Source organism: Puntigrus tetrazona, chromosome 21 (genome assembly GCF_018831695.1).
Source record: "Puntigrus tetrazona isolate hp1 chromosome 21, ASM1883169v1, whole genome shotgun sequence".
Classification (NCBI taxonomy): Eukaryota; Metazoa; Chordata; class Actinopteri; order Cypriniformes; family Cyprinidae; genus Puntigrus; species Puntigrus tetrazona.
Genome location: NC_056719.1, coordinates 219,010 through 235,179, shown reverse-complemented (window position 1 = coordinate 235,179; position 16,170 = coordinate 219,010). Strand labels below are relative to the sequence as shown.

At 35.6% G+C, this 16,170-nt stretch overlaps 1 protein-coding gene across 7 annotated transcripts in view; it reads left to right on the top strand.

The window, feature by feature from the left end:
• Positions 1-16,170, top strand: part of ptpn13 (protein tyrosine phosphatase non-receptor type 13) — a 62,402-nt gene that overhangs the window by 22,747 nt on the left and 23,485 nt on the right. For all 7 annotated transcript variants that reach the window (XM_043221165.1, XM_043221163.1, XM_043221162.1 and 4 more), the window contains 9 exons: positions 4-564; positions 9,723-9,815; positions 10,763-10,853; positions 12,070-12,268; positions 12,878-12,952; positions 13,042-13,219; positions 14,293-14,443; positions 15,319-15,457; positions 15,666-15,818. In XM_043221165.1, the coding sequence (XP_043077100.1) occupies positions 4-564; positions 9,723-9,815; positions 10,763-10,853; positions 12,070-12,268; positions 12,878-12,952; positions 13,042-13,219; positions 14,293-14,443; positions 15,319-15,457; positions 15,666-15,818 (1,640 nt within the window). The remainder of the gene's footprint in view (positions 1-3; positions 565-9,722; positions 9,816-10,762; positions 10,854-12,069; positions 12,269-12,877; positions 12,953-13,041; positions 13,220-14,292; positions 14,444-15,318; positions 15,458-15,665; positions 15,819-16,170) is intronic.

Here is a 16,170-nt window from a genome sequence, read left to right as displayed (position 1 = left end):
TAGGCCGTAGTGCCGCCCACCGTGTGCTGGAGCGTTACAGAGCACGAACCCAGGAGCAGGCCAACCTGAACCGCGGGCTCAGTCGCTCTATGGGCTCTCTTCCCATCCAGGACCTTGTCAGAGCAGACGAGAGTCTCAGTCCGTATCCCACTTCAGAGTACCACGCTGGGTCCGAATCCTCTGCCGAACTCTACCATCAACGCCAACAGCAACAGCTGCAGCAGCGCGGCCGGCCCCTGGAGGTGAACCAGCATTCACACCCCCATCAGAGAAACAAAAGCTGGGCCTCGTCAGCAGACCTGGCCTGCCTCGACCCAGATATGCTCCGCTTCGGGGCCCTGGAAGACGCCCGCAGGGGCAGCAGCGCTCTCAGCACTCGCTCGACCGGTCGACACAAGTCATCGTCCAAGTCCAGGGACTCCCGGTACTCTGAGTTTGGAAGCCTAGATGTCAGGAAGACCCATCACCACTCAAGTCAGTCCGTCGGCTCGGCCTTCAACAGCGCTTACGACCGCATCAGAGAGAAGCACAAGAAACTGCAAGCGCTCAAACAGGCCATGGATGGTGAGTACTGGTTCTCTTAGTGAGGCCGAATCTCAAGAAACTTGTCAGTAAAACGTATAATGTATATTATACATAAAATGTATATAATATCTGTTTATTTATATATGCATGGTAGTATTTTTTTTAACTGATGATTTTACACATTAAAATAATTGTATGACATAAAAATTTCAGTTTTACATAATGGGAATCCTAATAATTTATTATTTATTAATTAATTAAATTTATTTTATTAATTTAATTCCAATTATTTAATCCTAAATAATTGGAATAGTAAAAGTAAAGTTCTTGAAAACACAAAAATAAATTCTTTTCTGAAAAATGTAGGCTAAATTAATTTATATATTTAATTAATTTATACAAAATATATATATATTAAAAACTACCCTTTCCATAAAAATATTGAGCAGAATATTTTTATGGAAAGAATTTCAACTTTGATTATTAGAATAAACGTTTTTGAGCAGAACAGAAACAATGATTTCTGAAAGATTTGAACATTTTAAAAATTCGTTAATGAATTAAAAAAAATACAGATACAAAAATATATTTGTATTTTACAATATTACTGTAGTTTTGATCAAATAATAACAGGCCTTGGCAGTTTAAAACTTTACAAATCATTAAAAACGTATTGATCAGTAGTGTACGTATAGCTTTATTTTGTGTGTTCAAAATATTAATATAATATGTCATTTTAAATATAATTTATATATTTTTTCTTGGTTAAATATGACCCGGTCATTTCTTGTGGTGCTTTGTGAGAATCACTTCAACGTGTGAAAAACGCATTGAGGAAAATATATGTGGTTCTGTAAATTAGCATAAATGTTTTTAGAGCTTTTGAGATCATAAAATCCAAATCCAGTATTAGCCGTTCCTCAAACTCCAAGACTAGCTAGCTGTCAGAACGGAACTGGTGATTCGAGCCATTTTTGCGTACAGTATGAATCAGATGCTCACTGCGCTGATGTAATTGTAGTTGGCGTTTGCAATCAAAAGGTTGCAGTGTGACATTTAACCCCGTGTTGCTCAACGGCCTGTAAGTGTTTGATTCTACAGGCTTCAAGCCAAATGCTAAATCTTTCAATTTCACCAAGCTGGTTAACAGTGGTTAAAACCACTGCGTATTTACAAAAGCTACCGATTGTGACTCCACTAAAATGCAGTTACCATCCGACGAAACGGCAGCAGCCACGAATCGCGTGCGTTTAAATGAACTTTTGAAGCTTTGAGTTCGTGCGCAGTAACAGTCGCGCATCTCGCGGCACGCAGAGCTGAGTGGCTGCGTGTGGTGGGAGCGAACGCGGGGTTATGAATGGGTTTTGCGTGGCTTTTGCGCGTGTGTTGCCAGATTCTTTATGACTCAGACTGGCTGAGGGCTCCAGATTCCTGGAACTAATTAGAGAGATGGATAATTCTAGGCCTTCAAAGCTCACATACTTATGCTAGCTTTTTACTCTCTCTCTCTTTCAGTCGTTCACTCTCTCTGGGTCTCTCTCTCTCTCTCTTTCTCGCCATTTTCCGCTAGCTTTTCATTCAAAACTTTCCACTGCAATGAGTTGGGGAAACTCTTTTTAAGTAGTTTAACATCAGTCATCAGTACTCTTTTGAAAAGGTTCACTAATAAATATAGCTGACTTTGCAATTTTGGGGATGACTGAAATGTAAAACCTTAAATGTCTTTTTTTTTTTTTTTTTTTTTTTTTTAATAGAAATGTAAAAGTGTTTTTATTTTATTTTGCATTTAATTTTAACGCATCTTATTTTTAATTTTATTATATTTTTATTTAATTTTCCTTAAATATTTAAAATAAAGACTCTTTTGATTTAATAAAATTATTATTCATTATTTTTACTTTTTTTTTATTTTAAGACCTTGAGAATAATAATCTATATAATAATTGCAATAATTTCTTTTTAGTAATTTTTAGTCATTAGTCATTTTAATATCTAATTTATTTGTAATTGTGTTGCTGCTTTTATTAAAACAAAAGTTTTTATTTGAATAAAAAATCGACTGAATATAGTATATAGAAAAATATACAAATTAATAAGTTATTGTAATAAAAATATATATTTTAATTTAATAAACTGTCTGAACATTTTTTTTAATATCATAGTTTGCTTGACTGTAAATCTGTTCAATACTGTGTGACAAAAATTGTAATTTATGCTCTTATATAACGCGTCTCTTCCTCCTTGTCATATTGCCGCCTTGCAGTCTCTATAAGAGACGTTAAATTCTTCATATGTGCCACATTCATGTACACATCCTTCGCCTGGCCTCCATCTGGACATTTTTTTCGATGGAGTGAAGCTTTGCTTCATAATAATAAACCTCAGGCTTTTCTATCCGACCTGGCCCTGAACTGAGCCGCAAGCTGTTTGGCTGCTATTTTTACCACGGTCGAACTCCGTACCAAAGACATTCTCTTCCCAGTCCATGCAGATTTACTCTGGCTCATGGATCCATTAAGCTTTTCTGTCTGACACTTTTTTTTTTTTTTAAAGGGACAATAAGCTACACTACTGTTCCTTTAAGACTTATGTAAATGACCTGCTTGGCTAGCTTTGTGTTTTGTTTATTAATTACCCCATTTAGCATACGTCACATGTCAAGGTACTCATGGTTACGTGAGTGACATTTTTAGATTTTTGCAGCCTAGATTCAATTATACTGAATTCTTTTACTAGAAAAAAGCAGGAAAAATCCTGTTTTCAATTATATGTTCTCTAAAGTGGAGTGTAAGATGAATTTGTGCCGTCGTATTGCTTTTGTGTGTATCGAGCCGTCTGTCCGTCTGCTTGTGTAAACATGAGCCAGCCTCATTTTCCTGACAATAATGGGCCGCATTACCCACAATCCTGAAGAGAAGGAATGTCCAGCCCTATTAGAGCAGAGTCCACAAAGAGTGCATATTTTGATTGTTTTAGTGCCTTCATTTGCTGCGAATGAATGCAGTGGAGCACGGATCAGTTGTTGAGCCACAAAAATGTGCTGTTCGGGGCCTGTTTTGTGTGTGGTGCTCCTCATTTCTGTAGTTTACATCTTAATTGCTTGCTTTCTCGTGGTCTGTAGTGAGAGTCATCATCCAGTGCTGCGCTTTGCATTCTTTGTCGTTTCGGTCTTCTTGAATGTCATCTTTGTAATGCAGTAAAATCCAAAACTTTAAACTGGTGTTTTAAATATGTGCCCCAGCTTCGTTTTCACTTACACATTTTTTTAAAACCATGCTTCGTTAATATACTGTATGAAAATGTTTCTCATTGAATTGTTAGATATGATCTGGTTATCTTGTTAAGCTTTTTTTTTCCTTTCTCTAAAGATTCTCATTTATTTATGATGCATCATCTGATCCAATTTTTATCTTATCTAGCTTTTTGTAGTTGTTTCTCAAATAAGATTCTCATTCACTCATTCTGATCCCAGTTGTATTATTTTTAATATTACTTTCCTTTCCTTGCTTTATTTTATTTTCAGAATTTTGGCAAAATAAAATAATAATAATAATAATAATAATAATAATAATAATAATAATAATAATTTTTGTTTACATTGTTTTAATTAGAATCATGGTGCAAATTTCCATATTTAATTAGATTTTATTTTCAGAATTTTTTAACTAGAGCGAAAAACAAAAAATGTTACATTGCTTATGTGCTTATGTAACGTTGCTATTTTTCATTTATTTAAAGTTAAATAGGACTGGCATGTTTTAATTGGATTCACTCGTCTATAGAATAGCAAAAGCGATGCAAACTCTGACACCCGATTATTACATGCATAATTAATTTTTTTGAATTATTTGAATTGTGCGTTCTTTTTGACCTCGAGTTAGGTTTGCACTCCCATCTCTGCGTTTGTGATCCCTCATCAGGCAAACTCTTCACTAAACACACACATTTTAAAGCCAAGGTGCATTGATCAGTTTGGAGTTTGCTGACCTTAATTGAAACCATGTTCTTTTGACTTGAGAAGCCGTCCATTACATGAGCAGGCAGGGTCAGATTGTCACTACATATCCTGATAATAAGAGGAAGGGATGAGAGCGGAAAGAGATTATTTAATTTTAAAGCTCAGTCCATCTGCATGGATTACGCTTTATGGGAGATCTCTCGCCCCGCAGGTCAAAGGTCTTTTGGATTTTAAAAGCTTTTCAAAGACTTCTCCCACGCTCAAGCAGAGCTTCAGGAAACGCTGAGCTGTGGAGACACTTTCCAGATCTCACGTTCACCTCCACCACTTCTTCATTCCACAGCTCTTTCTGGTGTAGAGCATTTCTTCTGTGATAACGCGACCTGTCACGATCTTATCTTGCTTGTAGTTTCACAGAGACGATCTGATCAGATCTTATCTATGCAACACCATGTATATCTACAGCTCTCCGGGGAGTTGAACTTTCTCCAGAGAGCAAACTGAGAGAGCTCTGCTCACTGATGTGTTGATCGGTGTATCTGTTGAGATCGTTTTAATTCACAAGCAGTTTATGTGAGGGACACTTAAACAATTTAAAGATGAAGTTTAATGTTGTAAGATGCGATAAACTTTAAATTGAACATACTATAATCTATTCGTTCGGTCGATAGAGCTATAGATATAGATATACTTTTCAAAAAGACAATTTTTGGTAACAGTTGCTGATAGCCATTGACTTCCACATAATTTGTTTTCTATATTATTGACGTCAAAGGCCACAACACACTGGATAGCTGGCCAATCAGAGCCATTTTTTAAATTATGAGCTTTGTACAAATTGAGGCTTAGAGGAGAAACAATGTACAGTATGTGGAAAATAATACATTTTTTTATTTTAACCATATAAACGAAATAATGTTCTTTTTAGCAACATCATTTGACCTCTTTAAAATATCTTGTGCAGAAGAAATGAACTGGTTTGAAACTACTTTAGGGATAATATATATATATATATATATATATATATATATATATATATATATATATATATATATATATATATATATATATATATATATATATATATATATATATATATAATTACTGTGATGACTTTACATCATATATATATTTTATATATAATGTAATTTAATATGCATTTTAAGCCTGGCATCCACTGTACTTTTTTTGTAGGAATTATTATATGCATGTTCTTATAAAAGCATATGTCTGGAGGGGGAGGGGATTTGTAATATGTTTAAAGAGCAAGACAGAGTTTTTGCTCCAAAACCACATGCCCTGAAGCTTTCATGTCTTTTACGTTTGATCTTGAAAAATACAAGTTAAAACACAAGAGGATATGCAAGTCAGAACTCTGACTTGACAGAATGGAAGCTTTTTCCACTTTCCTTCTAAAACACTGACCTTCCTTTTAAAATCAGCGCGAAGCAAAGCGACTGTAATGAGCGAACCTCTTCAGCTCTAATGAAAAGCGCCTCACTCCTGAAATCCTTTTGTGCTTTTTGTCCTCATCAGGCTGTAATCACCCCATTAATCCCTTGTTCCTTTCCTCTTCTTTTGTTTTTTTTTTATGCCTTTTTAAGTCGAAATCCGTTTGCATGTAAGGCTTTTAGTGGCTGTAATCACCAGTATGAGTCCAAACTGCTCTGGGCCTCTAGAACATCAAGATCAGAGGAGGAAAAAAAGTTATTGGAATCAGGCAAGGAACATGAGGAAGTGATGAAGAGCAAGCAGAATTGGGAAAAGTGAGAGTAGGGAAAGGAGAAAACAATGGAATAAGACTAAATGTGGGTGTTTTCCTGCCTGAAAAGCTATTTGGCAGAAGATGCTGCAGTGGCGTTGATGTGTGTGTGTGTGTGTGTGTGTGTGTGTGTGTGTGTGTGTGTGTGTGACCTGTCCACCTGCACGTACCGATCCTCTGAGCTTCTGATGGCCGACTTACAAGATGTGAGGTCATCACAGGCCATCCGCTGCTGGCAGATCCAACAGTCAGGAGCCAGCTTCCTCTGGGATACCATCTGTTCTGCCCTTCATTTGCAGATGTTTGTCCAGTGTTGTCCAATGAAAGTGGACAGTGTTCTTTGTCCACTTTCGAGAACCTTTGTCAGGGCTGACGTTAGCAGTGCACAATATATGTGAACGTTATATTGATTATTTCATTTAGTGAAAGTTATAGGTAAGGTTATTGGATATTTAATTTAGCATTTTATTTTTTTAAAATTAACGGTTATACACAGTATCTGTTCTATGTTGGTTAGTGGATATATTTATTATTTATATATTGTTTATTGAATTTATTAGTATATTAGTATATTATATATATTAGCAGTGCTGTCAAAAGGTTAATTGTGATTAAGCACATCAATACATTTTTGTTCCAATAATTTTACTATGTATATTATTTATAAATAAAATAATTTCTATAAGAAAATTATATTTTTAAGTCTATATAAAATTATAAAAATGTAAATGTGAAATTTTATGTAAATATATTCAAAATATGTACTATATGTATATGCATTTTTTATATATATATATATATATATATATATATATATATATATATATATATATATATATATATATATATATATATATATATATATATATAATATACATGGTACACACACACATTACAATTTTGTTTTTTGTATGAATTAGATTAATTGTTTGACACTAGTATATAGATTTTAATTGGATATTTGTTTTATTTATTTTTATTTAATAACTTTAATCATTTGCCCATTATGGTGGATTACCACTAGTTTATATATAATATAGTATATACATCTTTTGGTATATAAATTTAATATAAGATATTTAACAATTAGAATGCATCAATGTGATCTTTTTGAATAAAGATATGCATGTTTACATAGTGTGTTTTTTTTTTTTTTGGCTGAACAGACAACAAAGCACACAACATTAGGGCATTTGCGAAACCTCAGCAGAACAAATGTCTATGTAAATCATTTTTTAACACCATTCAAGCGCATGTCGTCACATTTGAAGAACTTTTCATAAATGAGGCGTTCCAGATGACCCACAGTTAGCGGCATACGAAACCGCACGAAGCCATCAACAAAATGCTAACGCATAAGTTTGGCAGATCTCGTTCGTCACTATCATTCAACCCTTGGCTGGCGTCGATCCAGAGGCGCTTTCTCTGGAATGATCTCACATCTGCAAAGTGGCATGAAACGCAGCAGAAAATTGATTTGTATGACAGGACATGATGCGCGCAGCCTGTGGCAGAACACGCCGTCCTGCTTCCTAATGCACTCTTTTTTTTTTTTTTTTTTCTTTTTTTTTCTGTCCATTTCACAGATTTTCTCTCCACAAAAAGAGTTGTGAAATAAATTACGAGCCGAGAGAAAGGGCACACTCGAGGGAGTTAGGGTTTTAGCAGACGTGCTGTCACGGCTCCAGCGCGGTGGATGTTGTCACGGGCCGCTCTGACGATACGCTAGGTGATTCACTTCACAACCCACCAGCCACTGGTAACTGCACCGTGTGGGCTGAGCTTTCCATTGTATTCAAAGTAGAATGTGCGCGCGCATCCGTTTGAGTGTTTACTTTCGTGTATGTCTTGGTTTGTGATCGTACAGTTTAACACCCCTTCCAAGACATTTGCAGAATCGGTCTGATGAGGGAGGACAGTATTTCCCCTGCCATTATATTGTGGCAATGGCATCCAACCCTCAAAGGTCATTTTAATTAAAATTTGTTTTCTATATAGTGCCAGATCACAACCGAAGTCATTTAAGATTAACCTTCATATAGAGCAGGTTGCTCTTTAATTACATGCACTTCGGGCCCAACAAGCTCATAGTGATGGTGCGGGGTCAAGAATGCTATTTATTCATCTATATTTCCTCCATGAGCACGTGGTTTCGTTTAAGTCAGCGGACTAGCTGGTTAACTGAATTTATCCAACTGTTTATGCATCTTTCAACATTTCAAGGTGGTTTCAGAGAAAGACGAGTGGTTGCATTTGCCCCAGTTTGTTTACATGGAACTTTACATAATTGTCATTGTTTAGTAGTTTCATTCAAGGTCGAACCAAGTGTTTACTGAGGAGAGCAGTCAGTCGAGCATAAGACGAAAGCTTCATTGTTCTTGTGAATTTTAAACTCTGACTTTCCGAAACTCCTGACTTGAGAAATCCTTCAGGAATTTTGGTAATGCTAAATATGCAGCATTGAGTAATTGAAGTGCATGGACTCGATTTTCTGGTCTTGACAGACTTGTCAAATAGTGCACACAGGGGATGCTGTCAAGCTTCAGTCGAAGTTTAGATTGTGTAGCGTGTGCGTGAATGCGCGCGTTACATCACTAGTAAAGCTAGAGTCAATGATTCAGAGTTTCCTACCTGAGCCTGGTCTGGAAATGCAAACTTGGGAATAATTTGACTGAGAACAAACAAACACGGACCATAATATTACAGGAAAATTGTTGGACCAACCTAATACAAAGCAATAAATCCAACAAGCTAATTTTAACAAGCTAAAACCCAATTAAATTGCTATAAATTACAGAAATAAAACGTCAACTGTATTTTTTTTTAAATATATAATTAAATTTTATTTGAATTAAATTAGTATGTTCATATATATATATATATATTCACATTTTTAGTAATGTATATTTATGTACGCACACTTAATTTAATAAAGTATATTTTTAAATACTTAATTTTTACAGTACTGTATTTTTACAGTTACTGTACTTCAATTTTATTTTATTTGAAACAAACTTAGTGAACTAGTGCATAATATACAATTTATGCTGTATGTAAATGTGCAAATAATTTGTTAATTTGATTTAATATTTGTAGTACTTTTAATATAAATATAATAATAAAATAACAAAATGTGAATTATATGAATATGAATGATGGAAATAATCTATAACACAGTTTACAGAAGTCTGTATTATAATAATAACAGACCTTGTCTGAGAATATGAGGATCAGTTTTGCTCCATAGACATGTTTTAAAAGACTATAAGTCTTATGTTATATGACTATAACATAAATGTTTTAGAAAGCAATAAGCTCTTTTTAATAATAAAGCAGAGGGTGAGAGCAGGGCTTTCTTTGACATTCTCAAAAAAAAAAAGATTAACAGGTTAACTTGAGTATTTAAATGTGCTTTACCAAATTCGTACAAAATGGAATTTACAATCATTTTTGTCTTGCGTAATTATTAATTTTCAGATCCCCTGCATACTCACAGAAGATACCACAGCGACTACAGCTCCTCCAGTGAAAGCCCCTCCGTGACATCATCAGACCCCGACTACAGACAAGGTTGTACTAATGACCACCTTTTTTTTTTTTTTTTTTAAATGGAACAAACCCATTGAGTATTTCTAGGTTCAGTGCTCGATAGTAACCCATTATTGGATTACGTAATCAGATTCAAAAAATTGTAATAATTGTGATTAGGCTGTGTTCAATTTTAAAGTGCACATAATCAGGTTACAGTCACTTTTCTTATAGATGTCATGACAAAACTTGCAGTTTTTATGGAACGGCACATACCGGCCACTAGTCAGGTGACCATAAATGCACAAAAAATTGGGGTAGTGTAACGTTTAAAGCAATACGTGATGTTTATGGCAAAGAAAGGAAAACATTTTTTCAAGTTAGGCCAAAAGTAATCAAAAAGTAATCATAATATCTTGCCTAGTATGTGTAAGATTTTGCTACAAACTACAATTTCCGTTATGTTTTTAATGAGTAATGGATTATACGTTGTGTAATTAATATACCTCGCACTGTCTGGGTCATATTTTGCTCAAGTCTTAAAATACTGTTAAACATATTTATTTTATTCAATTCTGTTTAAGCTCTCTTAGGCAAAAAAACTTGGTTTAGTTAGGGTTGACACTGCTAAAAACTCATATTAAATACATATTAAAGGTTTTATCTAAAGCAAACTTTAGAATTGCTTTTTGAATTTTTGAATTTGCCTTTTATACTATGTCAACTTGTTACTGATTAATAAAAAAAAAAAAAAGTAAATGTCATAAAAAAATTTTTAATTAGTACCGGCATTTATAAATGCAGTGTGATTCATCACATCTCATATTATTGTTTGTTTCAACACTTGAGATAAAAATAGGTGGATGTCATCTGAATTCACTTATTGATGTCCATCCATAAAAATGCTTTTTTTAAAAATGTGCATGTTACTGTGCAATGCGCGTAGTTTACGTGCGATTGTTTCATGACTTTCTTCTGTACACAAACAGCTAAGAAGCCAGAAGACATGAGGCGATACAGCTCTCAGGTCGGCCTGTCAGAGCATGATGCCGTCTCACTCAGCAGTGCCCAGAGACACAGGTATTCTCTCTGATGTTTCCTGCTTCGTGCTGATTAATCATGCACGTCCTGTCTCTACTGACCCTTTTACGAAGTCTTTTGTGGACCCCAGCCCAAGTTAATGATAATCTAAACCCTTCTTGAGTTCATTTCCTCTCATCCTGTTTAAGTTTAGTTCTGGTTACAAAAACCGCAGCTGCGTGTGTGTGTCCCCAGAAATGATTACAAACAGCACAAAACCTGTCTATAGGGGACGTCATCACAGGTGAAAGTGATGCAAATATGTTTTCCTTGCTTTAAGAGTTAAGGTTTCCGTCTTCAAGCAATAAAGTTCAAATATAGCGAAAAGTGTTATTTTGAACACATGGATTGAGAGGGTCATAAATCAGCCAAATAATGTCAGTCAAAGTGTCAACAGGTTTCTTTGGGAGTTAAAGGAAGTATGCTATAAATATAAGTGCCTTAATATGAAAATCATTGCGCCTCCGGGCTGTCCTTGCTAGGATATAACTTTTAAGGTCTATCTGTGTGTTATTTAGATTATGGAAAAAAAGTGTTCTGCTTATAACCGTATTATAACTGAAGTTGATTTAAAATGAGCGTTTGAATTATGTCATCACCATTGTAAAATCGCAAGGCCAAGTTTGTTAGATACTTTGCACTTTGCTATCCCACTGTTTTCACTTGTTCTCTGCCATTAACAGCTTTTCTAGTGATCTCCCAGCAGCTTTTGTTGCATTTTATTCTTATTTTCTCTGGCAAACCCCCAAAAGTCAGCATGAATCCTGTAAAAACTCCCATCTTGTGTGTTTTTTTTCATCGAGTCAGTGATTCTACTCCTCCCCCTGCTGGTTAACCAGCTGAACTACCCAGCACTGCTCTACTTGCAGTAGATGTTGGCAGTGATGCAGTCATGACGAGGATTGCCAGGTGTTCCTTTTTTTGTAGAGCAGGTTTTAGGGGCAGAATTCAGTACTCGATTCCCCGAGGATGCCCAAAACTAAAAGCCACGCCATTGGTCACTCACAGCAACCAGCTGGCTCTGCTACTGGGCGGCATGCCAGAGTGCTTACGTAACAACACACAATGTTTCACGCTCATTCTGCTAGAAAGTGAAAGATATTTTAAGGGATTCTGTTTCACATTTCCATCTGAATTTATAAAAGTTTTTTTTTTAAATAGAGAACTGATTCCAAAGCGGTTAAAATTCACCTTCCTGGTTTTTCCTTGTGTCCAGACTTTTCGAGGCTGGTCAGGATGAGCTGTCAGGCACAGAACTTCTGATTCAACGTCAGGAAGAGTTACACAGGCTCCAGGCCCGGTTGTCTAGAGCCTCCATCTATCCCGGCGAAGACCCTCGTGCCTCCGTGCTGGACCTGGTGGAGCCCCTTCGCAACAGTCCTTTGGAAGCAGGACTTCATCCACGCAAATCTAAAGTAATCCAGTTAAACTATGTTCAGATTAAATTCACTTTGTTTATATGTCATTATGAATATGTAATAATATGTAATCCAGATTGTCATTCACTGTAGCTTTCAAGAAGTAATTTTTAATTTAAATGAATGGTGATGTGAATTAAGTGAGGTGTACTAAATTCAGTTTCAATTCAGTTTATGCAAGTTGCTGTGTAAATGATAAAGTGTGTAATAAATAATCCAGTTTATCTGAATTCAGATAGAATATGCCTGATTGCATTTTATTCGGATTTAATTCACTCGTGAGTAGAATAAACCATTCTTCACATTAAGTTCACTTTGGATTTGCGCTATTCACATTACAACTGGCAGTAATCCATGCTGAATTGTAATTCATAGTTACTCACGTGTTTAAGCACGAATGATACAAAGCTGGAGAAATAAGACTTAATTTAGATTGAATTCAGTTTATGCAAGTTATAGTGTAAATGATAAAATAAACCAAATCGGTTTGACTTGAGATGTTACATTGAGAATGATTCTGTGTATACATTTTCTGAACGAGAAAGCAGAATCATTTTGAATTCTTCAAACTCTGAACTTTTAAAATGTATTTTGTTGTTGTTTTAGAATTTGTTTGGCCCTGAGTTTGTGAGGATGAGCAGCGAGCCAACTGTGGTTTTAACCGTTCCTTCATCCATAATGGTAAAGACAGCTTATCTGCTTTGCTTTATACTTCTGCATGTTTGCGTATACTGTATGCATGCATTTATCGTTTTTTGCGTGTGTTTCAGCTGAACAAGCGTGGGAAGGTGGATGAGAGTCAGAGGAAGGTGGGGGTGGTCTTACTGAACGGGCAGAAGTTGGAGCTGTCTTGCGATGTGAAGGCGGTCTGTAAGGATGTTTTGGACATGGTCGTAGCTCACATTGGGCTGGTCGAGCACCATCTCTTCAGTCTTGCCTACCTTAAAGGTACATAAACCATCTTCCTTTAATACTGCTATTAAAGGAAACAGTTAAACAGTTGGGTTATACCGTTTTCAAATACATCTAGCTGATCTTCAGGTCTGGCGGTAGGACTTTTAGCTGTAGCTTAGCATAGATCATTGAATCTGATTAGACCGTTAGCATCACACTCAAAAATGTCCACGGAGTTTCAATATTTTTTCTGTTTAAAAACTTGACTCTTCTATACAAGTCTAGCACGAGTACCATCTGTGCAGCTGGTGCAATGATATTATGCAGCACCTGAATACGCTTTGGACTATTTTCAGGCTCTGCTGCTAAGGTACGGCAAAAAAGTTTCGAAAATGAGATTATAGTTATGCAAAAATGAGAGTTATTTCCTAGAAAATCGCAGCTTTTCATTTTCTTTCGTGTTTGGTACACAGTGTAACTATAGAAGAGTCAAGTTTTAAATAGGAAAAATAGGAAACTGTGTGGCCTAGTGCGACGATAATGGTGCAATCAGATTCAATGATCTATGCTAAGATACAGCTAAAAGTGCTGCCACCAGATCTGGAGCTTGACTGAATGGATTCAAAATCATTAAAACTCATTTGTTTTACTCTAGGGGAGTTAGAAAACGAGCCGATTTTCAACTGGCGAGTTCCTTTAAACCATGTGAAGATCTAGTCCCTGTCTTTCTGCTCACATTAGTATACAAATAAGTAAATATGTCGTTTCGTTTGTGAGAACTTCAATTTCCTACAGTTTTGTGTTTTCTTGCTGTTCCGATACCTGCTTGGGTGTTACAGGTGCCTGTTCAGGGAAATAGATCTATTTGATCATGGAGTGTGTAAATACAACAGAATAAATGACTCTGTTGTTCTCTTCCTGACGCTCTGCCCCTGCGTGACTCCTCTAGTTACGGCTCTAATAGACCTGGGTGGTTTGTGTCCACAGATGGTTCATTAAGTCCACTGACTCATGCCTCCTGAACCAAAGGCCGCTTTACTCATGATGTATTGAACTCTTTTAGCATAGTCTGTTTGTTTATCTTTTTTTCCTCTCTTCTTTTTTTTAATTCTTTTTTTTATTTTTAGATGACGAGTTTTTCTTCGTGGAACCTGATGCCAAACTTTCAAAGGTGGCGCCAGATGGTTGGAAGGATGACCCGAGGAAAAAGAAGTCGGATGTCAATTTTAATCTGTTTCTGCGTATCAAGTTCTTTCAGGATGATGTCAGTCTGATACAGTAAGAGCTGACAACATAATCAGAGCCTAAATGCATAGTGTCTTTCTCATGAAATTTTTTTTTTCTTTATAAATTGCAAAATAATGCATTAAATCAGTGCAATCTTTACTATCAGAAATGTAGCTAGAAAACCAAATGCTTTTCTTCATTTTATTGTTGCAACTTTAGAATTTTATGTGGTTATGTGTTCCTCTTGTTAGGCCACCACAGAGAAAATAAACCAGTTCACAGAGGGTCTCAATTACGTTGCAAAAATATGTTTTCTAGGAAATGGTAAAAACAAAATAGCTAAACAAAAGTATATTTGTCGTCGGTAGGTTTTCTAACTCAATCCACCATTTGGCAGCTTAATTTTAGTTTGCATTGTTTGCTCACACATGCCCCAACGTGTCCTGGTGCTCAGTGTACAAAACGTACTGTTTTGTATTTAAGTGTATTTTATGCACCTAAAGTGAAATTATATGAAAAGAAAACTATAGAAGCATACATGCACGTGCATATGCAAGAGCTAAATCCAAAACTATAGAAACATACATAATACATACGTAAGATTTATTTATTTTTTTTATTCCTGTGATGGCAAAGCTGGATTATCAGCCATTCTCAAGAAACGGTCATTATTTTCAGTGCTGGAGACACCTACTTTTAGCACTAATTAATTTTAATGAATTTATTTTTTCAACATTTTTTGATTAAAAGTAAAACAAAATTAATAAGTTAAAAAGAACAACATTTATTTGAAGGATTGTGACAATGGAACAGTAAAAAAATAAATCTTTCTGACTCCGTACTTATGTATATACATGCTAATGTAAATAATTGCTTGTATGTATATCTATGTATTATTCAGTTAGAATTACCATTGTTTTATATAGACACACAATGACCAAACACCAGTACTACTTGCAGCTGCGGAAGGATATATTAGAGGAGCGTGTACGCTGTGACTTTGAAAATGCCATGATCTTGGCATCTCTGGCACTGCAGGCAGAGTTCGGGGACTATCAGACAGAGGTAGAAAACAACATCATACAAATTGAAGAATATTGTGTTTCTTTTTTATTTTATGATATTATTTTTATTATAATTTTTTTACAATCTACCCAAAATGCATTGTATCTTAAATAAAGAGTTTTTGCGAGAATTCTATATCTAGAATGCATCTTAATCGTCCGAGTATGACTTTATCTCAGTACAAGTTTTTCACTCTTTGTTCCATCAGCTTCACGGAAAGACATATTTCCGAACGGAGCACTACCTCCCTGCTTCTGTTCTGGATAAGATCGATCAGACCACCATTAAAGAAGAGTTACCCAAACTCCACAGCTCATACTACAACGCTTCCGAGCAGGAGGCCGAACTTGAGTTCCTCAAGGTCAAGATTGAAACGCATCAATCCTTCAGTGTGATTCTAGACAGAGCTTCCTGATTGACCAAACTTTCATAATTATGTTGAATAAACGTAGATTGCTGCAATCTGTTTTCTCTCAGATGCTCTTGATTACAGCTTTTCGAATCTGAGCAGTCGCAAAAAATAAAAGTTGTTTTTGGAACACTGTTGTACGCATTCACAGACATCAGTTGTTTTATTTATTTTTTAACAAGTTAAGTGCAGTCAATAATTGTGAATAAATGGACTTCAATTATTTTGATTCAGTTCAGTTTCCTTTCCTGATAGCTGTTGTTGTAGACTGCATGCGATTAGATCTGTCTCGTCTTTTTTTCAC